Below are 26149 nucleotides of genomic sequence, written 5' to 3' on the forward strand. Positions count from 1 at the left end.
TCTCAATCACCTTCGGCTGCCTGTGAAAATACTTGTTTATCTAAGAAAGAGTCAGAGTTTGTCTGCATTTTGGAACTGACATGGATTCAGCTGTGAGATTATGAGACACTTTGAGGGAAGCTCCTAGGAAGAGACACTTCTCTGCATTTCCTTCTGATCTCAGAATTGATTGGGAGCCTGGGTATTGGGAGAAATTTTGTCTATGAATAGTTAGGATTCATAAAAGAACAGAAGTTTAAAACATTTAATTTATAGGGAATTGTTTTAATCAATTTTAAATTTTTTCACACAAGTGCTTCCCCCCATTCCTAATCTTTTCCTTTATCTTCCATAAACTTAATCTCACTCAACTAAGCAAAAATAAGAACAAAAATACTTATAAGTTCTGCCTCCACTTTGAATTTCATAATTTTTATGCCGTCAAGTAAACTAAAGTTTATGTTTGAAAAGGAAAATAATAGTTGAGATTTGGAAATGCTATCTTCATGTTTTCTCTCTCAAATTTATTCTAGTCTAAATGTGTAGAGCTTCCATAATGCTGCTTCTTTCAAATTTTGCTGTTTCTCAGGTGTATACATCTAAAAAAGCATGTAAATATGTTTCCTTGGATAATCTAATGGTTTGTAGAATTAAGTATATTTGTTGTTGACTGTTTAGCAAAAGGTGATCCTGTTAAGAAGGAGAATCTTGATACTTACTTTTCTAGAAAAATAGGCTGTGCTGATTTAATGATTCATATCTTGCAAGAGCTAATTTTATGAAAACTAATTAAAATTATCCCTTTTCAGGTAATAAGACTGATAAAAATCTCTCCAGAAAAACCTATAACGTTGGCTGTTGGTGATGGTGCTAATGATGTAAGCATGATACAAGAAGCGCATGTTGGCATAGGTGACTGACTTTTTTCTTAACTTTTTAAGCTGCTAGTAGTCAATGTTCTGAACTTTCCATTTGAATCATCCTTGAATAATCATTTTCTTAAAGAATTTCTGTTACAAATTAGAGAGCTCACAAATTGTGCTTTAGTGCCTTAAATTGTGACTCACGATAGTAATGACAGATGTAACTGAGTCTGTGGCTTGATTAGCACAGGGAGCACTGTCGAGAGGAATCTCCCAGCTCAGGGGAACTGTCCCCGGAGCTGCTAGGAGCAGGAGGGAGTCCAGGCTCTCCTGGCTCTCTCCCTTGGCCCCATGGCTCCCAAAGAGTAAGCGTGGGGTTCACTACGCCCCAAAATTCTCCAGTACTACCATGTACCAGGTTATTGCCAGCTGTAAATTCGTCCTCTTGGATTTCAGATTTTAGTCTTTGCTTTCTAAGAATCACATGGCCCTCTGACTTGGATGAGAAATTTTGGCCTTGATTCTTTTTTCCTCTTTTTAAACTTAAATCATCCATTTTAGACCAGGAACTGCTGCCACCTCTAATGACTATTCTCATAGTAACTTTTATAATGTACAAACGCCTGAAGTGTGGAAATAACTCTTATGTCTAGAATAACCCTCCCACGGGCTCATGAAAGGGACCTTTGAGGCTCTCTGCCTCTTTCCCATCTTCCATCTGGTAGAGGAGGAGACTGAGAACATGGGAGTTAGTGACTTGCCTCCCAGTGCACAGTGAATATCGAAGGCCCTCTGACTCAGCAAGCCCCCCCCACCCCAGACTACCCTCATAGCCTCCCTACCTACAAGCCCAGGCTCCCCTCTCCCTGGGGCTTACCTGGTGGCCATCTTCCTGGGACTTTCCTGGTCTCTCCATTACTAGGGCTGCCCCCTCCCACTAAATGATCCTGTTTCTTTTGTACGAGAGGCAGCTTAGCATAGTAGGTAGATCCATCTGTGTAGTCAGGAGCCAGTCGGAGCCCCAGCACTGGGCTGCTATTAGTCCCGTGGTCTGACAGGAGAGAATGGGCCTCCCCAACAAGGGGATGCCTCAGGGGTGAGTGCAGTGAGCCAGCCGCCAGCTCCAGGGGCTCGGAGGCTTCCTGCAGAAGGGGGGGTTTGAGGAGTGCCTTGAAGGAAGAGGGAGAGAATTTCAGTGCAAGGGGACAGGGCTTTGGTGAGGTGGACAGCAGGGGGCCAGAGTCGCAGGGTCACTAGGCATAAGTGTTGGGGGTGGAGGAAGGGGTGCTGATAGGCTTCCCTGGGAACAGTCATGAGCCAGCAGAGCTTACTAAAGGGGCAGGAGGAGCCGCAGGTCAACCTGGGCTTTGGGGAAAGCATTCACACAGAGCTGAGCTGACATGGGGAGAGACTTGGGGCTGCTGGGAGATGACGAGGACCTGCTCTGGGGCAATAGCAGGGTTGGGGGACACCAAGCACCAAGCCTAGAGTGGGGAGGACCTAAATTCAGACAGCCTTGCTGTATGACCCTGGGCAAGTTATTTACCCTGTGTGCCTCAAGTTTCTTTATCTGTAAAATGAGCTGGAGAAGGAAAAGACAAACCTCTCCAAAATTTTGGCCAAGATTTGTGTGGGGCACAAAGAGCTGGACACGACTGAACTAGAATCACAGTATGAGAAGAGAGAAGGAGGCAGGTACAAGCAAGGTCAGCAGGCTGGATACTAGACTTTTGTCTAGGAGACATTGGGTTGGAGTTGTCTGCCATGTTCCTTCAGAGATGGTCTGGCAGGCAGTTGAAGATGTGAGACTGAAAGTTAGGGCTGCTGGATCTGAGGATTATCAATATGAAGGGGATCATTGAATTCATGGGAACTAATGAGATCACCAAGAGGGATAGGATGGAAGGAGAAGAGGTCCAGGACGGAATCTCAGCGGATGCCCTTGGTTAGCAAGTAGAAGCTGAGGTGAGAAAGAGGTTTGGGGGGGGGGGGGCGGTCCAGAGGAAGCTCTTGGCAATGGGAAGTGAAAGTCTCTGCTGAGATGATTGGGAGAGGTGGGGCTGAGTGATGGGGAAAGTTTGGCAAACCTGCGGGCCAGTAGGAGAAGGGAGTCAAGGAGATGTGAAAAGCCTCTGTGTGACAGCTCCAGGCATATGGGGATCTCCGACTGCCAAATGACTTAGGAGGAACCACAGATATTTGCTAAGTTGTATTTTTATTCATTTTGTTAAACGGGTCCCACTTACATCTTAATATGGCCTGAGTTTGGTACCTGCAAGACTCTTCAAATTGCTGAGTGGACCAAGAAAGGGAACTTCCTCATCAGAAATCCCTCTGTCCCTGTTTTTTAAAGACTGCGTGCAGGTTCTGTAAAGTGAAATTATTTTGCTTTTATGCTATGTAAGTATAAGTTCCTTTGAGGGCAGAGACTTTTTTCATTTTTGTCTTTATAACTTCAGTGCCTGCTACAGAGTACTTAGTAGTGGCTTTTGATTGGTTGATGTTTGGCGGAAACTGATCCTGTCATGGAATGTAGCAATGACAACATTATTCTCATTTGGTCCTGTTTAAAGCTTTTGTCCATAAAATAGTTATATCAAAAATTGTTGACAACAGCCGTTCTGTTGTGAGAAAAGTAATCCAGTTGTTTAAGGCCATGACAGTTGGGGTGAGAGGGTGCAATGGTTCAGTGAAAGCTCAAAGAAGAGTAGAGGAACTCAGAAAAGCTGCAGGGCTCTTTGGCTTTGTTGAGCACACCACGCTGAAGTTGTTGCACCCTGAAAGACCAAAGCATTTGTTACTATCATGAAGGATAGCCTGTACTGATTTTTTCTTTTCTTTTCTTTTCTTTCTTTTCTTTTTTTCTTTTCTTTTCTTTTTTTTTTTTTTTTTTTTTTTTTTTTTTTTTTTGCTTTGTTAACAGGAATTATGGGAAAAGAAGGAAGACAGGCTGCACGAAACAGTGACTATGCAATTGCAAGATTTAAATTCCTCTCCAAATTGCTTTTTGTCCATGGCCATTTTTATTATATTAGAATAGCAACCCTTGTACAATACTTTTTTTATAAGGTAAGCAGAGAGGCAATTGGTGATTCATGAAATCTGGGTGCATCACAATTATACATATAGAGAGCCTAATTACATAGAAAGAACCTGATTTTAGTACACATTATTCTAAAGGTATTTGCATTTATAAAGAGTAAGAATTTGTGAAATATACTAAGAACACATAATTGTGTTCTGAATAAGCAAGGGGATGTTATTTGATAGCAAACAGTATGAAACTATAATTTTTTATTAATAATGGGCAGCCCCCAGCTTATGTATAAATTGTGTTCCAAATATTCATTTTTTAAAAAAATATTTTGTTTTTCCCTCAATTACTTGCAAAAGCAATTTTTAATATTTGTTTTTTTTTTTTCTTTTTCCAAATGTTCACTTTAAGATTTGGTGGTTAGGCCAGTACAGAAAAAACAATTAACCAATAATGAGTCAGTTGTAATTTTTTAATAGCATGTTCATGATTGCATTTCCATATGTTAGGAGTGGATCTTGACTATACTTGTAGTTGGAAGAGGATTCTCTCCTTTGTCATCATCCCTATTTAGGCAACAGTAAGGACAAAGGTTGCCCAGTTCCAAGCTAGTACCAGTGCCTTTGACTTAGTAGCCATCTAATCTGTTCCAGCAGAGTTTGAAGGAATGAGGAGAAAGCAGTACAGGAAGAGAAGTTCTTTGTGGGATGAAGAGCAGGCTATAGGACAACTGGAGAGGAACCGGAGGAGAGAAGAAAATTCTGGAGTCTAGGGACTCTGTGAAACAGAAGAGGAAGGTCAAGAGCTTTCTGTAACTCCCTAGGGATTCTCCTAGTAATTCATGCCAGTGCAGATTGTGCCCTAGTCCTAGTCCAAGTGAGAAGCACCTGGAAAGAGGTGACAAAGGAAGAAAGGGAAAAGGGGAAAAGAGAGCACCTCATCCTGCTAAAGAGGAAAATTCACATTTGATTATATATGACAGCACAAAAAACATTGAATATCTGCGGCGTTATAGAATACCATTTCAGGGCAAGAAATATTAAAAGGGACAGACCCAACTTAACTGCTCCTCTAAAGGAGCTTCATTTGGGGCAGCTCCAGGTGAGAAGTGTTTACATATGTCTATTAGGAGGTGTTAGAAGCTTCTTGAGAATGATTATTCTTGTTTTTATCTCTTGTATAATGGAACTTTTTTTGAGTTTTTTAAGACATACTTAATCATAAGAATATGTATTGTGTTTAAGAAAAAAATGCTTTCTGTGGTAATGAGATTAAGGATATTAGTTAGGAGGTCAAAATTCTGACATTTACCTAGCCAAAATAAGACAATCAAGGAGATTTGGATCCCTGTCTTTTTTGTGACTCTTAAATTTGTCCTCCTATAAAATAAATATAACAGTTTCCAGTATTATTCAGATCAAACTCTCTGCCTCCTCAGCCAGTCATGTGTACACATTTTCATTCCTCATTTGTTTTCCAGTTCTAAGAAGCTTTCATTTTTGTTTGTTTTTAGAAAACTTTCAAATACTAAGATAATAGGGATTTTTGTTAAATACAGCTAGTATTCTTTAAATTCTGTTTTTGTGCTAAATATATCTAATGGAAAATTCTCTTTTCATTTTGCTTTCCAGAATGTGTGTTTTATTACACCCCAGTTTTTATATCAGTTCTATTGTTTATTTTCACAACAAGTAAGTAAAATGGATATAAGTTGTGTTTTGTCCTTTTAAAAATAGTAACTGGTAATTATTTAGAACTTTAAGATTTGCAAAACACTATGCATATCTTGCCTCTTTTAATTTTGACAGCAAATCGGCAAAATAGTTATGATTCTCAATATTCAGCTGCTTCTGTGGTGTTACTAATCTTTATGTTCCCTCCAATCATATAAATTGCTACCACCTATAATTCCCATCCTGTGGTATTCTCATCCATATCCCCCTGTACATTTGCCACAGAGAGTCCACTTATTGTACTGAACCTCGTACTGGACTCATCTCTATAATGATATCCTTTGGGCAATGTCTAGACATTGTAAAAGGACTTATTGTGACTTTTCCTCTCCCATATACATGACCAGTTCATCTTCTCTAAATAGCATAACATGTACAACCTGCACACAACCGTTATATGCCTTTCTGTTGCTTTCTTTGTAAAAAATGTTCTTTAATTTTTTAGACTCTTGTACTCCATGTAACTAGTAATACCAATAGGATATTGATTCTATATAAATCTTGGGGTCTTTAAAGTTGATTTGGACTAAGTAATCCATGATGATTCTTTCATCTCAGAATGCATGATTCTATAATTCTATAATTGTAGGACTATTGTAAAGATGAAATGAAATGTATAAAAAATACTTTATAAAACTTAAAACACTGTATCACAGGTTCTTAGATTGGAGTCTTTGAATTTATTTTTAAAAAATATTTTGATAGCTTTCAGTATAATTTTTTCCTTTGTAATCCATTTAATCCACTTAATGCATTTGAATGTTACTCTAAAAAGGGGTCCTTGGGCTTCAACAGACTCTGCCCAAGGAATTTGTGACACACAAAAGGTTAAAAACCCTTTTTGTACCATGTAAACATCAGTTATGACGGATGAGTGTGATGTCTCCTCTGTAATTAAACATCTCAAAACTACCCATGTGTTTTTATTTCTAGACACTGTATGACAGCGTGTACCTGACTTTATACAATATCTGTTTCACTTCCTTACCAATTCTGATATATAGTCTTTTGGAACAGCACGTACATCCTCACATCTTACAGAACAAACCTACTCTCTATCGGTAAGCAGATTCCGTCTCTTAAATGTAGAAGCAATAGAAACAATTGACTAGTCTTTGTGTGGGATTTTTAAAGTTATCTTTTAAGCCCATATCTGCGTGTTCCCAACTTTTCATGAAGATAATTGTAATTTATGTACTACTGTGGGGGCAGGGGGATTTCTCCATAGAAAGAAGAAAAATAATTTATTCTAATAAGAGGCAGAAATTAAATTTTAAATTCATGGAAAAGATACCATAGTATAGCTCCAACACTATTTGGGAAAGCTTTTTCCTCTGAATATGATATGCTGGTCATTAGTGAAACTGTAGCTCTTCATCTATTTAAAAAGAAAAAAACAACTAGAATTAAATGAGAATTCAAGTATGCTGTAAATGTTTAATGCAACTAACTGGTGTCAAAATACATGAATCAGGGCATTCTTTAGCTCAAGAGGTACTTTAACATTTAGAGGATTTTCTTTACCTAGATAATAAAGAATTGCACAGAATATTCTCTGTCTCAAGGCCAGGGATACCTAAGATGTCAGATCATTTCATATTTGAAATGGTGGTCCAAAATGAGGGTCCAAAATAACACTAAGGCAGAAAAGAGTCTACAAGCTGCACATGTCACCAGCATGGTGATAACAGTGTCCCCATTGAGACCTTTAGGTATGAAACTAGGGATAAAGATTCCAGCACCCTCTTTAGAACATACTCATGATGATTATGGACAATAATGAGACCTGGTATATTGTGACCTTGACTGTCAGTCTCCCTGTTAAGTAACTGTATCACAAGATGATAAAATGTGGGCATTTAAAATAAAAAAATCTCCAGATTAAAGCACCAAATACTTTTAGTATTGTGTTTATTACTTTAAGAAGTAAAACTGTTGCAATATAATCAATATTCCAATCACTATATAATCAAACAGATTGTGGACTACATAGAAACCACTTGGCTGTACATGGCTGTATCATGGAGAGAGTTGAAAGGTGCTAGGAATGCCATCACAGAAATTAGAAAGTTTTCTTGACTTTTTTTTTCCCTTGCTAGCAACAAATGGACAAAAATAGAACATTTTGATGATAATATTTTTGGGAGTTCTAATGATGCTTGATTTTTTTACATTGCTAATCACTTTGCCAGTGACTGTCCAGTATCCCCTCTTTTTGGAACAAATAAATGTAGTCAAGCAAAACAGAGCAATTGGCCATTCTGAAAATAGAAGTCACATTCTGCATCTTGCCACTGTCAAGAAGTAGGAAGCATGTTACCATCATTCTTCTGAAGCCATTATTCTTTACTGCACTGATCAGAATTTTATGTGCATGAAAGTGGTTCTGTTCTGTTTTTGTAATCTTGCAAACTTTTCTTCCGTTTCTGCTTCATTATTTCCTATAAATCATCAATCAAATATTTATCATCCCAAGTTTTTCTGAATTCTTGTTTTCATTTATTTATAGCACAGAATTGTGCTATACTAATATATCCCAGTTTATTCTATTACTCCCTAACAAATGGACACACTATTTTTTGTATTTTGTATTTTTTTGTTTGGGACCTTTCCTTCTGTCTCTGACCTGTCAGGGGACAAGAACTAACTATGATATTGCTAGGTTCTATTCTAGTTCACTTCCAAATTATGTTTTCCATCTATCCTTTACCATTTTAATATATTATCCTCATCTCTAATATGATGAGCATGAGATTAAACCTTAGCGTTTTAATATGATTTTAAAAAGTTTTTCAGTGATTTTTTTAATATTATTTCATATGGTTTTGTTAATAATTTGTATTTCTTTTAAAAATTGTTCGTATCCTTTAATCACCCATTTACTGAGGAATGACCCTTTTATGTGTGCAGCGCTAGCAGTATAAAGTTGGACTTGTCCTTCTGCAGTTCCAGGGAGCTGCTGAGCTGAATAGGGATGACAGAAAACAGGCAGGAAAAGCAGCTGAAATACATGGCTGCATAGAAACAGGTTCTGCTGACAGCAGTGCTGTTGGGGAATTGGGGGATTGAGAGAGAATTCAACACTTGGAAAAACTACAAGGAAAAAGCTTGTGCACCTGCCTTCTCTTCCACCTTGCTTCCTAAAGCAAAGGTGTCAGAGCCTATGTCTCTGCAGGGCTATCTCTCACCTGCACTTCTTCTTCACTGGGGATATCTTCTTTGCATCCATTATGTGTGTCTGTTATTTTTTGAGTCACCTGCTTGGGAAATTGTGCTCTAGATGCAGAATTATGCATCACCACCAGGATTGCATTTATTTTAAAAGATGGATTTTTGGACCAGAGATTGGGAAAGGGAAACTGTCCCTTAGAGGAAGATAGGACTTTTAAGAAGTCTCATTTCCATCTCATTTGCTTGAAATTGTTTTAAGTTTAACTACAAAGTCTTATCCCCTTCCTAAAATATAAGCTCTTTGAGAGCAAGGATATGATTCTTAGATTTAAGTTGATTCTTTTCCTGATTGGTCCAGCTTCTCCCTTGTCCTAAGAAAATTGGCTTGATTTTCTTTCCTTCAGCTGGGAAAAATAAAATCAGGAATTAAGGCCACTTTTCTCCCAGACCCAGACTGTGAAACTGTGAAAGTTTTTTACCAAATTCCTGCTTTTCCCAGAGCTACACAAACTCTTTGAAATTGTCCATAAGTAGCATGGAACTCTCAGAACCCTCAAAATTAGAGTTCACCTGTGACCAAAAACCTACTAAACTGTTCATAGCCTTAGACCTAGCAATGCACTCTAAAGAGATCAAAGAAAGAGAAGTTTCCATGTATACAAAAATATTTATAGCAGCTCTTTTTTTAGTGGCAAAGAATTAGAAACTGAAGGGATGCCTGTCAGTTCATGAAAAACTGAAAAGTATATGCACGTGATGGAATATTATTTTGCTAAAAGAAATGAAGGCAATGGTTTCAGACAAAACTGGGAAAATTCGTATGAATTGATATAAAATAAAATGAAGGGAACCAAGAGAACAGTTACAATACAATATACAGCAATATATAATACAATACAATAACAGCAAGATAGCAAAGACAACTTTGAAAGATTTAGAACTGATCAATACAATGACCAACCACAATTCAGAAGGATTCATGATGAAGCATGCTACAGCTACCTCCCAATAAAAAAATGATGGATTCAGAGTACAGATCTAAGCTGGCTTTCTTCTCTTCTTTTGGACTTGGCTAACACAAGAATGCTTTGCCTAAATAGATATATTCGTAATGGATTTGTTTTTCTTGCCTTTTCAGTGGGTTGTGAGGGGAAGGGAAAATGAGGAAAGAGAGAATCCAAGAAAATAAAATAAAAGTAAATTATTTAATACCACGATAGAGTTTGGTATAAGATTCATTCTTCACATCAATTTTTGATGAAAATCATTTGGTCCTTAGGAGTGGAGGAGCATTGATAGGCCCAATTGAAAGGGTTCTGCTCTAAAGAGACCTCGTTTATGGATGACTCCCTCCTGTTCTTCAACGTGGTGTGTTTGCTAATATTCCTCCAAAGGCTCACTTGGGTTGTACTTGGAACCAAATGCAAATAAAACTAATACTTTGAATTGAAGTAAACTTCTCAATAGTCTGGAATTCTTTAAAAACTCTAATCATGGCGAAGATGACAGGAAAAGATAATGACAAATGTTGGAGGGGATACGGGAAAACTGGGAAACTGATGGTGGTAGAGTTGTGAACAGATTCAGCCATTCTGTAGAGCAATTTGGAACTATGCTCAAAAAGTTATCAAACTGTGCATACTCTTTGATCCAGCAGTGTTTCCACTGGGCTTATATCCCAAAGAGATCTTAAAGAAGGGAAAGGGACCTGCATGTGCCAAAATGTTTGTGGCAGCCCTGTTTGTAGTGGCGAGAAACTGGAAATTGAAGGGTTGCCCATCAATTGGTAAATGGTTGGGTAAATTATGGCACATGAATGTTATGGAATATTATTGTTCAGTATGATGAAACAGAGAGGCCTAGAGAGACTTACAGGAACTGATGCTGAGTGAAATGAGCAGAACCAGGAGATCATTATACACTTCAGCAACAATCCTATATGAGGATCAATTCTGATGGCCGTGGATAATCTTGGACAATGAGAAGATCCAATTCAGTTCCAATTGATGAACAGAACTACACCCAGCAAAGAACACTGGGAAATGAGTGTGAACTGCTTGCATTTTTGTTTTTCTTTGCAGATTATTTTTATTTTTCTAAATCCAATTTTTCTTGTGCAATAAGAGAACTGTATAAATATATACTTATATATTGTATTTAACATATACTTTAACATGTTTAATGTGTATGAGATTGCTTGCCCTCTAGGGAAAGGGGTGGAGGGAAGGAAGGGAAAAGTTGGATCTGAAGTGATTGCAAGGGCCAATGTTGAAAAATTACCCATGCATATGTTCTGTCAATAAAAAAAAAAAAAAGGAAAAAAAAGCTTTAATCATTTAATCATTACCAATTTAATCATTAAATTTGATTTATTTTATTAGCTATTTAGAAAAAAGAGGAGAGAGGGAAAGGAAAGGAACAAGCATTTATTAAAATACCTAGTATGTGCCAACACAGTGAGTACAATTTCTAAAGCTGCTTTTTCTTCTATCATTTTACAGGGACATAAGTAAAAATAGTCACTTGAGCATTAAAAAATTTCTCTATTGGACGGTCCTCGGTTTCAGCCATGCCTTCATTTTCTTTTTTGGATGTTATTTTCTTATATGGAAAGATGTATCTCTACTTGGAAATGGCCAGGTAAAAAAAATAATAATAATAATCCATATAATAGTTTTCTTATTTCTAGTATTTTTGTTGTAGTTTTAAATGTTTTACTTTATAACTAAAAGGAATTAGAGTTAGTTATAAAGATTAAAAGAAATTTAAGTTGTCATATATCTCATTTCAAATTAAAAGGCAGTCATGAAATTTTCTTACTATGCAATTATTTATTACTTAAATGTTACAACTTCTAAACAGTAAAAAAAAAAAAAAAAAAAAAGCACACAATATAAGCTCATTTATTTGCCCTTAACTATTCCCTTCTTAATCCATTTTCCCAAAGTGATAAGAATCAGTACCATCTATAGCTAGATCTGGATCTGAACTTCTAAACACACATATGTAAACAATTTAAAAGAGAAGATTTATTAAAGTATTTAAGAAATTTGTTGATAATTAATAATACTCTTCTTTTGATTAGTAACCCCACAATAACTCATCCTTTCTATTTAGATGTTTGGAAATTGGACATTTGGAACATCAGTCTTCACAGTAATGGTAATTACAGTCACAGTAAAGGTAAGCAACCTACATCTAGAAATGTGTAGAAATTTAAAATATGTGTATTTGTAATGCAAGTACATGTTGGTATTTTCAGTTTCTTCGGAAAAGATCCTTAAATTTTTCTTTTCCCCTTCCCCAGTACTAAGTGTTTGGCCATGGATCTTTTTAATCTACATTTTTATTGTAAAAGCTCCCCTTACACAAGAATCTCCAAGTTCCTCAGTCTGTCTCTCTGACATAGCCAGAAGACATCTAGGAGAGTGAAGGACAAGAAGGGATGAAGGATCCCGGTCAGTCTGTGCGAGGTGCAGCCAGGACCCTGGTGTCTAAGGAGACCATCCTGTCTGTCTTCGTGGTCTGGCAGGCCCCAAGGAACCCTTGCTCCTCCCCTCTGAGAGAGGTTTTATTCTTTTCTCACCTTTACTACATCATTCCCCCTCCGGTGCCCTAAGTAGAAATTGGAGTTTTGTCCTCCTTTTGTTGTTCTTTCATAAGTATGCAAACTTGTATAGGGATTGAGAATTCTTTGGGTTCCACGTGCATATTCCTTTCTCCTTGGTAATTTTGGTAAATTCCTATTTCCTTGGTAATAGATCTGGTTTTCACATAAGTTTTGTGAAGTTCTGGCTGCCTGTTGACAGTCAACACTGTTCTGGAGCCAGTTTCTGTCTGGAGATAACAAATCAACCAATTTGGGATCTTGGAGGACGGCCATTTGTACTTAGATGTCCAGGCCTGCACCTGATCTGGGAAGATAAATTCTGAAGATCTGACCAAGGAAGCATCATCTTCCCCTTTGTGTTAGAGAAAGCTAATTGATTAAGGCCAGTTATATAAGACTTGCCTCCCTCTTTCTCCCTCTGTTTCTTTTTTCCTCTTTCCTTTCTCTTCCTTCTCTCCTACCCTCCTCCTCCCTTTTCCTTCAAGTTCTTCTTTCCCTCTTTTTCACTCTCTCACATTTTGATACATCCCTTTCCTAAAAGCTGTAAATATAGGTCTTTTTTTACATTAATAATAGATCATAATATACAGAGCTAATGGTAAGATATATAGAGTCCAAAAAAAAAGTTTATTAAGATCAAGCTTCCTGTGCAGATGATTACCTGAAAGATTCATCATGTGTCTCAAATTATGTATAAAAATATATATTAAATTCCATGCAACTATAACAGTAGTTTTCACTAATTTTCTTTATCTGATTTGGGAAAAAAAAAATTTATGTGAATGTGTTTCTCAGTGTGTTGTATTTTGATATTTTAGATGGCATTGGAAACTCATTTCTGGACTTGGATAAATCATGTTGTTACCTGGGGGTCCATTGTATTTTACTTTGCCTTCTCTTTGTTTTATGGAGGAATTTTCTGGTGAGTAATTGTATCTGGATCTATTAAACACGACGTATTTAACACTTCATGATATACTTAAATGCCCTTCTCTTCATAGTCTATGGACTTAGTTCAACTATTGAATAGACTACGAAGTCTGTTTCAATTTATGAATAAGGGATGCCAAACTATATTCTTAATTACTTAAATCCTAAGTTATGAAATAGATCCTGTTTTACAATACACTAGCTGAAACATTTGGGTGTCTGTTCTTCTGTAGTACAGAGGACCATTTATTGATACGAGGCATATTGATTGTTCTTTCTTAATTCTAGTAGAGAACAAATGAATGTCAATCCTGGAGTGATTGACCTTTTAAGGGAATAAGCAACCTAAACCTCAAAACTTCTAGGTTAGATTAGAACTCACATTACTGGTAAAGCTGAGACCTTAGAAGGGAGGTGCCTTCTAAGCTCCGGCTTCCAGATAGATCCCAAGAGCTGCAGCTCTTTTGTTTCTACAATGCTTTTCTACATTTCTCCTTCCCTGCCTTCTGTCTGAATGTGCCTGCAGACATCTTTTTGTAGATATTTCTCATTCAGATGTCTAACTCCTTGGATAAGGTGGATTCTAATGTAATTCAAGTAACCAATAGATTAATTACTTTTCTAAAGCTCAGTTATTTACTCAATAAAATAGAAAACAACCAATTGTTTTGCAAAACCAATAATCTTGTTTATATATCATCAATGTTTATATATTGATATAAAAAACAGTATCCTGTTTTTAGACTAAAGCATGAACTTGATTACATCCTTCAAGAGATTGGGGAAGCTGACCTCAGTCACTGCTTAGAAATGTCAGTAGTTTTTGATGCTTTTATGTATAAAGATGTTGTATTTGATCATCTGCTAGGAACAGGAGGACTATATTAAATCGGCATAAATATATTAGCAACCTCTGTGGATCAGCAGGAGGAAAGGCCTACACAGTGAGAGTTAGGGTTGTGACGGTTCAAATTAAGACTATGAAAACATTGGGCAATTTCATTAAAAAGCCATTTAGTTGGATTTCATCTTAACAACTAAGTTAGCTTATGTCATTCATTTGGTTAGATGGTATTGATTTAAAATCCATATTACTTTAATGAGGTGGTCTACCAAGTTGTAAAGGAGCATTCTTTTTGATTTGTGTTTATTGTAAATGTTTTATATTGAACTCTTAAGAAGATTTTTTTTTTTTTAATTTCACAGGCCATTTCTGGATATATACTTTGTATTCATTCAACTTCTATCAAGTGGTTCTGCTTGGTTTGCCATAATCCTTATAGTGGTTACTTGCCTATTTCTTGATGTTGTGAAAAAAGTGTTTGATCGACAGCTACATCCCACAAGTACTGAGAAGGCCCAGGTAACATGTTTGCAAGAGAATCCCTTTCATATTTCAAAAGGCAGCTATGAACTCTTAGAAGCCTTGTAGGGAAGTGACTATATTACATGTAATTTTTGTCAAAATGTATGTGATTTTTCTTTTTCAATATGAAACACTTGCTTTTAATTTATCACTATGTACATATTTTAAAATGTGCTTTTAAAATTACATATTCATTGAACATTTCAATTTAAACATTTCTTAATGTATTTGTAAGTTTGGGGTTTCTTGGTAAATAACTTCAATAATATTCTTTTATAATTTAAAATGATTTGTATTCATTAGGATTTTCCAGCTAATACTAAATTATAGCTAAGAATAAAATTGTCGGATAATTCTGTAATCTATTTATATTTTTAATATCTTCATTAATTTGAGTGCCTGACACTTTTCTGATGGCACATCTTTGGGCTGCATAATTTTGACTTACCTGTATTTTTATTGGAAATCTTTATTCTCGATCATTTTTGATAGATAGCCATTACAGGAGTAAAAGTTTGGTAGCATGTAACATAGGAGTTAGATTCTGTGTGTAGTTTTTCACAAAATTGGAAAACTGCCCATTTTGATAGAACACTGTGTTTTGCACTAGTCTTAGGAAAGTGCGGCCCTATGTGCTTAGTAATAACCAACACTTCTAATTGTGCATATTGTGCTGGTGGTAAATATTTATATACATTACTACTAACTAGCTGGAGGAACTTCTTAATAGCCACTACATACCCACAAAGCTGAGACTGACTTCCAGAGCTCTGCCACCAGAAGGCATTTCTAGGAGACCAAACTTTGCATCTACATGTGCAGTGTTCAGATTGCAAACAGAAATATCTTGTACATAGAAGGCACTGAGCTTTTCACACAGTATTTTTGTTTTTATTATAGACATTTCTTTAGTGTGTAGGGTTGGTTCATTAACCCTAGAGAACAGTGCTTAAACTTCAGTCCCTGGTCTGGTTTACACTATGTTGTAGTGGGATGCTGATAAAATATTTCCAGATAGGAATAAAAAAAAAATTGTATAACCCAAATTGACTATACAGATCTTTTCAATGTATTAATGTTTACAAGCCTTTCCTGTATATATTATGGAGAATCTAAAAATAGATAGTGGAATGTTTTGGTCTTCAACTAATGGTAAATCATACACAGTGATAAATAGACAAGCTTCAAATAGTTTGATAGTGCATTGTAAGCTTCTATGCAGGTGTTTTGAGACTACTATTTTTTTCTCCTTCTGAAGTACTAGGTTTTATAAGCCCTATATTTATAATCATTATAAAAACAAATTCTTTATGGGACATAATTGCAACTAGATGTAATTACTTATTGCTACAACTAGAAGTTTTTCATTAGGAAAAGCACACAGAAAGTGTTTTCTTAGGGGTCACATGATATAGAGCACTATATCTTAGCGGGTGACAATTAAATGTTAAAGGATTGGTTCAGAAAATATATAATGCCTTATCTGCATTTAACTGGAGTTAAGTCAGTGTCTCTACTTGGTTATAGTGTTTTTGAGAAAGTGGGACAGAATTTTGGCCCTGTTTCTATAGCATTCCCAAGTCATAGATTAACAAGTACAGATAACTACTTCAGTAGATTGGTTCTTTAGTGTGTAACCTAGTTTAATCAATCCTTTTTATACTGAACTGACCATATTTGTTTGGTGTACTCTAGATAGGCCCACTGAACATTGCATTCTTGGGTTACTCTGTATTCTGATTTTCTGTTCTTTCACAAAGCCCTGAAATGAAATGACAGTCTTTTGTAGGACTTTACTTCTCTGCCATACCCGTGAATGGCTTCTAGTTCAAAATCATCAAGAGAAGAAGAAAAATGCACTAAATAAAATAGTCCAGCCCAAATCAGAATGTTAGCAAATTTGTTGTTTAAGCAAAAGTAGCAAGAACTATTGACAAGAATTAAAAGTCTGCATTTATTCTGAGATTTCTTCACTCTGAGACTGGAAACTCAGAAAACATACATCTCACAGATCTCCTTTGCACAGTTAGGCCTGCCCCACTGAGTTGTGTACATGTGCCCTGTGTATATTCCGTGTGCCCTCTTCGTCTGACTGCGTGTCCTGATCAGGTGTGTCCTGGGTCTGTCCGAGGTGATCCTGACTCCTTACTGACGTGTCTGTCCCCCTTCTTTGTCCCTTATAGATGTACACCAGCCCAGTTGCTTTCAGTGACGAATTCATCGCCCTACAGCCATTGCCCAGGGCCAGGACTCAGCTGAGCAGACTTAGGTAGAGTAGGCAGCCCGGCCCCGACCCCTCTGCACGCCCCCCCCATCCCCTTGCCTCCCAGAGAGAAGGCATGAGCTAGTGTGCATGTGGGCACTGGGGGCTGGCAGGCAACCCTGCTCCCTCTGCCCCTTCAGCCTCATTCCTTCCCACCACTCAAAGGCGGCTGTTCGTGGTGCTTTCAGGTCCCCAGTGCTTCTGCATGTGACAGTCTGCAAGAAGTCCTTATAGACGAACTGTTCCCCAAACATAATGCAATTCTCTGGACATGGAAATGGCTTGGTTTTTTTTCTTGCCTCCATCTGTGTTGCAAATCCATATGCATGTGTGTCCCCTTTGTGGCTGCTGAGACATAGACAGTCCTTGCACTGTTGAATAAGTGCATCTATGAACTGAACGTTATGTCTTTAATGTATCATAAGTACTTTTATCTTTACAGATAACCCATTCCCAGTGTTTTATACACACATACATACTTACACATACAACGCTGTAGAAATAAGTGGTGGAAAGATTTTTAAAAAGCATAAAACTTTTGAGATTAGCATATTGTAAAATTGAAACTTAAAATTTTGGGGGGGAAAGTAATCTATTTAGGGATTCTAAGTTTTCAGCACAGTGGAATTGGATTTTCATCGTCTCGAATGTTTGCCTTTTTAAAAAATTTCAGACAAAAATGACTAGCCTGGCTACACATGTTTTATCAAATCAACCTTGATATCCTTCGGGCAAAGAATGACTGTCTGGCATGACTTTGTATATAAGATTTGGAAGCATTTCTAGAATTGGAGCAAGAATAAAAAGATATCTTTAGTAATTTTTCTTTATCAATTGATAAAATTTTTAGATAAGTTAATGATTATGAAGTTAAATTATTGATGATAAACAAAGTTGAATTCTGTCACACACAAAAAGGACTTGAAGGTTTGTCTTTCCTTCAGGTTTAGTGGTCTGAAAATATGTCCCTTAACTTTTTTGTATATTGGCTCACTACCTACTTAGTATTTAAAGGAAGCCTATGGCAAAAATTTTAGTAAATCAGAAGTTCCTTTTGTAACATGAATTCCTGTTGGTTTTATAAAATCACTCTTTTCCAAGTTAGGTTTCCTTAAATGAAGGCATGTTTGTATGTGTATCTAGAGTCCAGCTGCAGCTGCTTAGGTGCCCAGAGAGGGGAGAGGATAGGGTGGGTTGGCTTCCTCCTCTCCTCAACACTCCTTTCTCATTGCTTCCCTGTCCACCTTTTTCAGTGGCCAGTTATATGTTAGTACTGCCAATCTCTTGGTCCCCACCATAGAAGGAGGGCAGAAAGGACACTTTGCTAAAACCCTTCAGCCACGCCATAAAAAGAGCATCTCCCAGAGTTCCAGGCAGGAGTTTGAAGACAGACATGGCCTACTTACCTCATGAAGCTCTCCTTAAATGCTAGAAGGGGAAGAGGGGAAAAAGTACTCGTGGTTTCTAAAACAATGTATACTATGGTATTGAATAATTATAGACATTTTTCTGAGAGCACAGTATTGGAATGTACCATTAAAGTTCAAGAAAGTTTTCCAAATCAGTCTTGTTCAATTATGTAGTCTCTTAAAGAGTTTTAAATATAAAATGACTACATCCATTTTCACTGGAACCCAGAATACATCTTGAGGATTCGTGCTTCCCAACTGCTCAACAGGAATATATCTTGAACATGGGCAATTTAGCCGCCTGATTCCCTCCCCCCTTTTTAATGCAAGACACTTAATTGTTTTCACAAACATTTTTGTTAGTGTTGTTCACGCCTACAAGAGGCATACCATACAATAATGAAGTCCAAATTTGTTATGGTATGTTTTGTTGTTATTGTTGTTTGTTGCTTTTTTACTTTAAAAGACCATCCCCTTAAAGAGTTAAATTTTTTTTAAAAGATGACTGACATTTTTAATAAATAAGTATTTTTCTAGGAAACAATTTGTGTACAGATAGAGAAGACATCAAAATGGAGACTTTCAGTGCTCACTTTGCTTTTAAAAAGTGAATTATTTTCAAGATAAAGGTTTTAGTAATTGGAAGTATAGAACCAAATTTAGTCATGAATGGTATGGGTGGCACTATTGAACTCTCTTTTTTCTTCTCCTAAAAAAAAGGATGGCAAAACAAATGCAGTCATTTTAAAATTCAATAAGGCTGGGAAAAAATTCCTCTTTATGACGAAGGAGGGGAAGAGGTAAATAAGAAAATAACCATTGGTTTAGAACCCTTCTTTTAGTAAAGAAAACTTATCAGTAAGAGAACTCATGTTTTTTCTATCAGTTCCTGTGTGTATATTATAACATTCGTATGTAATTGTAAATCATTAATTTTGTGTGATTTGTCTACTCAGAAAAGCTTTCTCATCAGTCCTCCTTTGTGAAAGCCCCTATGCCCCGTTCTGTGACGACCATTGCCACCCCTCCGACTGTTTCTAAGCAGCCTGCTGCTGATTGACCTGGGTGACGGTGAAAGGGTTGCTCTCTGTAATATCAGACCTGTTGCTTTTCTGTCCTTCTAGATGGAAGAAGATAAGGGCTCAGTCAGCTCAGCATATGAATTTGCTGAAAGCGAGCACAGAGGGGAGGACAGTGGGCAGCTGCTAGCTGATGGAGGTAGCAGCAGAGCAGAGCTTGCGCACCCTAGGTAGTACCTCCCTCCACCGGACCTCACTGTTCAGTCAGCCATGGACTCATCCACTCATTGCCACCTGTCTGCTTGAAACTCACACTCCATTTTTCTTTTCATAACATCATCTCATTCTTGTGAATTCATCATTCTGATTCAGGATTTTGTGGGGAGGGATTTAGTTTGAAGTCTTTCTTTTCTCTTAGAATGGTAGCTGCGATACATTTTTAACATTTTAATTACATAAAGGGCACCGCCTGCCTAAAACAGTTTTTTCCACAATGGCTTATAAGGTAAATTCTTATGAATGAATGCATGAAGGTTTGTGCATGGAACCAGATAATCCTTCCATCACCAGTACTGTCAAAAGCTGTCATCTAAATCTATCTAAATCTTTACATTTCGAGACAATTTTAATTCTATCTTTGTAAGGAGAAACAAAATTTGGCTCTTTAAAAGGTCTGTAAGATAATGAATGCCAAATCTGTGCCCTTGAATAAGCAAAACCAAATTAAGTCTTCACTCAGCCCAATTGAACTCTGGGAAAGCATTGATTTGATTATAAGCAGAAACATCTTATGGAAGGGAAAATTTGTGTTCTGTCCAATTACAAGTATATATTCTTTTTGTAATTTGGAATCTATTTTAATAATCTTTTTTGTAATTGTGGTTATGATTAATCTTTAAAAGATTATAGATTCTTAAGATAGCCTTGTTAAAGAATGAAATTATCTGTGGTAAAGTTAATTGAAGACAAGTTTCCCGGTCATACTTTACGTAAGCTGACCCCTCTTAGTGCCTTTTCTTCAAGGTGCCTCCTTCAAAGTCAGATCACACAAAATGGACCTGTTGTTTTATTTTATCTTTATTTCCCTTGTAACTATTCTGATAGTTTTTATAGAAGACTTATTACGTATTTATCTAGGTTCATGTGCATTTCAGTTTATATTCCAAGCATTTGTATTCACTGCCCATTTGGATGAGGGTTGCCAAGGACTGTGCCGGCCACCATGGCTCAATGAAAGCCATGGAATTTACAATCAGGTCCCCAAGGCCAGAGTGCCCACCCAGCTGTTTATGTAGTTAGCCACTTAGAGTCGTGGCCTCCTTCCAGACCCCTCCATGAAGCTCGAGCCCAGCAGAGCATTTTGTGAGTTTGTGTGTCAGGGCCCTGAGTGTGCCTTAAACCCACCGTGTCCGTTGTCTGCGAGGGAGGGGGCAGCTCTGCCTTCCCGTTCTCATTATGGCGGCTGGCGAGGTGGGGCCCATCATGGGCACCCGAGGTCGTCCCTGAGCCCCGGGGCAAAGATATATATGATATATATATATATATATATGATACATACACACACATATATATATGATACATACACACACTCTGACCCCTAGCGTTAGGATAAGGTTGCAGCATCCCTTCTACTTCTCACAGCTCATGCCACGTCCTTTGGCTTTTGTGAAAGCCAGGTGCAGGTGCCCTCGGCCCTCACCCCAGGGGGCCAGCCTCTCCCTCTGCGATGGCCGCTTCTCCTGGGCCCCTCCGAGAAGGCGCGCCCAGGTCTCCGTGGTGACCAAGGGCATCCAGTAATTTAATGGTGCAGGAGTGTGGATGGCACTAAGCAAGGGGGGGGGTCAAAGCAGTCCAAGGGGGGATAGGTTCTCTGGGCTGGGGCCTTGATGCCCACAGCTCTTGTTTGACATTTGAGGTAATTTGAAACAACCTCTAGTGAAATCTGGCCCAGTCAGGTGTGGCAAGCTTCCGGCTCCCTGGTCTGAGCTGAGAACTCTCCCCTGATTCAGGACAGCAGAATGGGGTAGGAGCACGGAGGTGACGTGGAGGCCCGGGACAGGGAGGGCAACCCGCCGGGGCTTCTCCTCGCAGGCCAAGAACCTGTTTCATGGTTGAATTTTCGGGGCTGCCAATGGCAGCCCATTCATTCTAGATGTTGCATTGTGGTTCATGCAGAAAAACAAAGGGCAGGGAGCTGGAGACGGTCTCCGAGGAGGTCAAGACTGGGTCCTCGGGGTGCATTGGAGGATAGAGATTAAAGGGAGAGGGGGAACCAGAACCTTCCCATGTGCGCCATGGTGGGGGGCACAGAGCCGGGTCTGCAAACACAAAGTAGCTGAACTTAAGCTCCCCCTTAACACAAAGTAATTCATTAAAATAAGAAGCTGCCAGTTGGCTTATGTCTCTCCCCCCCCCCCCCCCGTCCACCTGGGTCCCTCCACCCAGAAGGTGGGAGGGGGAGATTTCTCAAGCGCCTTCCCCATTCCCAAATTGATTATATCTTAAGAAGTTGGCTAAGGGTGTTTTGCACCTTTTACCCAAGTTCCCGAGTTGCTTGTCATGGCCCAAGGAAGGATGGAGGCCAGAGAGCTGGCTGGAAGGCAGTACAGGGGAGGCTGGTGCCAGGAGGCCCATTGGGCTTTAGAAATCTGAGGAGAAGGGGCTGTTAGGAAAAGGTTGTTCTGGGAAGATTAATCTGGGATCAGTCTGTGACCTGGATTAGCAGAGACTTGGAGGCAGTGGAGAGAACTTAATAGTTAGGGGGCCGTGGCTGTTGTCCTGAGATCTCCAGACCCGGGATAAAGAGCTAAAGGCCTGCAGCAGGTTTGAGAGTTTTCCAGGAGTCGAGGCTGCTCTTGTGGCCCAACAAGCAAAGCAGCAAAGATCAAAGCACGGGAGACAGAGCTCTTGACGAGTCCCTTCTCAGGCCCAAGGTTCAGGAGCATAAGAGAGCAAGATTATGGATGAGAAGTGTTGAGTGGCTCCACGGGACTTGGACTCCTCTCAAGTGTATTGCTGTGCCCACAGATTTCCAGCACTAACTCTTAGACTTTTTGATTCTTTTCCTATGGGTACCATCTGCAGATCCCAACTTCTTAAGACATTTGCAACATCATAGCATTTTTAAAACTTTTCTTCCCTCCCTCCCTTCCTCTATATAGTCACCCCCTTTTTCCCTTTCTATAACCTTTAATCAAAAAGGATTCATCAGAAGGATTTAATTGTATGCCTATATAGATATAATTATACCATATATCTATGGTTATACAGCTCATTTCTTTTGATTGGAGAAAATTGTAAATTTTTAAAAAAAATTTTCTGAGAATGACACCTCCTTACTATCATCTGTTGTCTTTGTGAAACAAGAATTGGGATTCCTTTACTGAGCCTAATTCATTGATGATTGTTGAAAGCATCCCTCTATGTTACCATAAACCAATAAAAGTTTTGAATGTTATTTTAATAGAACTCTTGTTGGTTTACACTCTTAGCAGGTAACTCTAGTTTTGACTCAGTTTATCATGTGGGATTAATAAAAAATAAAGTTAGTCTTGTCCAGAACACGGGTGGCATTTCATACTGGACCAAACTCTTCCCCAAATGATTGAGAATAGTTTTGTCAAGTAATTAAAAGTGTTTTTACACTGATTTTCTAGGTACCAAACTCTTCCCCAAATGATTGAGAATAGTTTTGTCAAGTAATTAAAAGTGTTTTTACACTGATTTTCTAGGTACTGAATAAAATTCTATAAATGAGCTTTGACTTAATTCTACAGTTCTAACATAAGGCAATTCTTTATTCTTTGAAATGGTTCAAACTCTGCATTATTGTGTATGATCATGTAAAGCTTAGTCTCTTTTCTTAACTGGATTTTGTTCAGAATCCCAGTCACCTTCCACCTGAAATGCAGCAGCAGTCAGGAAATGACCGCTTTGTATCAGGGTAGCCGGTTTGTAGAAATTGCTCGGCAAAATTATATACCTCCCAGTCGTCACTTTGTTTATTTCATATCTCATTCATAACAACATGCTCAGACTTCATGTAAATCTTTTAATAATGATCTTTTCCTTTTTAAAGTACACTTGTGGTGGTTCTGATGTGGGAAAGCGTTTGATGACCAAGATCAAAGCATGGTAACCAATTTTTTTTCTATTTCAACTTACAGCTTACTGAAACAAATCCCGGGGTCAAGTGCTTGGACTCCATATGCTGTTTCTCAGAGGGGCAAGCAGCGTGTGCATCTTTTGGACGGATGCTGGACCGAGTGATGGGGAGCTGTAGCCCGGCCCAGGTTAACAGGTGTGAAATGTCTCATGGTAGCCTTTGCTGCAAAGGAGTCTCCTATAAACCGGGACACTGCAGCGCTAGCTCTCCGGTGACCACCCTGGTTGGGCCCATTGCAGCAGCTGGTGCTGGCTGTTCTGTAAGACTCACTGATTGATTAGAAAGATGGCTCTCTGGCTGGGGTGGGGAAGCTGGTGGCCACCAGGAGGCCCTCTTTTGCTCTAAAAGGAAGAGAGAATAACTTTGGAAAGACTTCTGTGTACTGAACTTTCTTTTTCGATTTTTCTACTGTATTGTGTATGGGATCTTGTGTAGATATAATAGTCTCTTGATTTGTACGTCTCCTTTTTCATTCACATCGGCTGTAAATCTTTCGTTTTCTGGTTTTAGCTTTTTGGCTTGACAAAATCACGATCTTAATTTGTCAAATCAGAAAGCCTTACTTTTCTATTTTTAATGTATCTTTTTAGGTGTGTTATTGGGGACTGGACCTTGAATTATTCTTTTACAATAACAAAAGGCAATATTTCTTTTCCCTATCCCCATTTCCTTCATAAATTATGTAACATTTAAATTTACTTTTTGAATTTAGCATTTCTAACTCATTTTGCTAAGTTTAAAATCTACATTAGAGCTCTCAAGGTGCTTGTGTCATCACTAAATTTCTTAAATATCTAATTTCTTAAATTAGAGAGTGCTTACTTGTGGGGAAATATTCAGCAAAATGACATGTTTTAAAAAACATTTGAGTGAAATGAATTAAAACATTTTTGGTAGTTTTTTTTAAAATAACATGCATTTCACTCACAATCACATCTGTTGATTGGGGGAATTGAAATAACCTTTTGTACATTGTGGTTCTCTTTATGTGAATGATGTCATAATTCTCTCAACCTTTCTGACTCTCGGGACGGAAGGGAACAGCTTTGTTGAGACCGCTAAATTAATTTAATGTGCAGGTGAATTTTCTGTCTTTAAGGATAATGGGTGTGACATCATTTACACCTCATGAGATCTGGTTGACTTCTTCCTAACACACTTTCATCAGTTCTGACTTGACCTTTTAGACGTTGCTCTGGAATGCAGAACAAAGCTCTTTGGAAAACTCTTGTTGGGTTAAGTGTCTGTGCTTCCAATCACCATAGTCTTGCCTGCTTATAAAATAGGACTGATAATCTAAGTGCTAGGATATAATAATGCAGATTGTGATTTCATACCCTACACAAGATACTCATGAGAGCAGTGCAGCACACACGAGGAGGCTTTCCCTTGCATGCTCTCGTAGGGTTCAGAATTCCTCCAAAGTTAATAGTGCCATGTTGGCTCCTGGTGTGAAGGATTGGATTCACAGTGGGATTTTACTCCATCATCATGCCCTGCAATGTGGACCTCCAAGCCAGCATTCTACACCTCATTGATACTTTCCCCTCAGTTTTGGCTCCTCAGAAAAAGAATATGAAAATACATGTTTTTAGTAAACTTTTAAATCTGGAATGAACATTGAGCCAGAAATGAACATTTCTAATGTTTGCATTGTGTATATTTCCACTTTTCTCGTTATCCTTTCTAACAAACACATAAGCAGTTTTTCATGGATATAAAGAAAGGAATCTTTAAATAATTATTTTTTATGTTCTTTTGTACTAGGATAAGTGATTGATACAGCTTCAGGAGAAATGTTGGCTTTGGTTGTGAACAGTCTCCTAAGGAAAGGTGGTCTCATCCCCTGACTTTGCTCTAAGGCACTCAGACTCTTATTGCAGGTTCTTCTCCCTCCCCCTCCCCCCCCCCCCCCCCCCCCCCAGTGAAGTATCTTGTTCTACATTTATTGGATAATTAAAATATTGGATAGAATACTTAGTCAATCATTGATTTTGTCCAGTTTCTCAGGTTATTTGTAAATTAACTTCTGCCATAGCCCCTTTTCCTTATCCTTCCCTATCTATACTGGAGCCAAATTTTGCTGAATAATCTTAAGATTATCTTAAGAGATCTGTTGAGACTGGATTTTGCTGAGTAGGTCAAGGAAAACAATATGCAAACTTTTCTGGTGCTAATCAAAGGGCTATGTGGAGATTGCCATTGGTCAGTTTACAGGATACTTAAATCTTCAGTTTAATCAAACTGCTGAATTTGAACAATTAGAGTAAATCAGTGACAGCTAAAATACAGGCTTGGCTTTTCTATCTCATTCCAGATTGATTCCTCTGTTCAGTATTTTTATTTCTTGTAGAACTCGGCAGTCAAAAGGTGGTGGTTGGGGGGAGGGGGAGGAATGTGTGTTTTATGAGTGTAATGTATTCAGTGGAACAGGGAAGCGTACCATACAAGGAGGTACTTTAATTTTCCAAATCCATCATGGATCAGACTGAAGTTTCATCACCACTATTCTCTTGGCACTTGGCTCAATCTCTGGTCATCTAGGGAACGTGTCCTCGGGCCGTGTTTAGTGCCGTGGAGACGTTGGGGTTCCTTCCACTAGGACGG

General features: G+C 38.2%; 1 protein-coding gene across 4 annotated transcripts in view; it reads left to right on the forward strand.

Moving 5' to 3' along the window:
• Nucleotides 1–26149, forward strand: part of ATP11B (ATPase phospholipid transporting 11B (putative)) — a 122336-nt gene that overhangs the window by 91449 nt on the left and 4738 nt on the right. Inside the window, exons 21-31 of one of the 4 annotated variants that reach the window (XM_031957732.1) lie at nucleotides 789–891; nucleotides 3766–3911; nucleotides 5508–5567; nucleotides 6543–6670; nucleotides 11282–11420; nucleotides 11898–11963; nucleotides 13209–13312; nucleotides 14527–14683; nucleotides 16870–16955; nucleotides 19483–19607; nucleotides 23544–23624. In XM_031957732.1, the coding sequence (XP_031813592.1) occupies nucleotides 789–891; nucleotides 3766–3911; nucleotides 5508–5567; nucleotides 6543–6670; nucleotides 11282–11420; nucleotides 11898–11963; nucleotides 13209–13312; nucleotides 14527–14683; nucleotides 16870–16955; nucleotides 19483–19567 (1074 nt within the window). In that variant the 3' untranslated portion in view covers nucleotides 19568–19607; nucleotides 23544–23624. Of the gene's footprint in view, nucleotides 1–788; nucleotides 892–3765; nucleotides 3912–5507; nucleotides 5568–6542; nucleotides 6671–11281; nucleotides 11421–11897; nucleotides 11964–13208; nucleotides 13313–14526; nucleotides 14684–16869; nucleotides 16956–19482; nucleotides 19608–23543; nucleotides 25677–26149 lie in introns of those variants that run through there. The other 3 variants (XM_031957731.1, XM_031957729.1, XM_031957730.1) reach the window with 3 other exon arrangements.

This window comes from Sarcophilus harrisii, chromosome 3, assembly GCF_902635505.1.
Source record: "Sarcophilus harrisii chromosome 3, mSarHar1.11, whole genome shotgun sequence".
In the NCBI taxonomy this organism is placed as follows: Eukaryota; Metazoa; Chordata; class Mammalia; order Dasyuromorphia; family Dasyuridae; genus Sarcophilus; species Sarcophilus harrisii.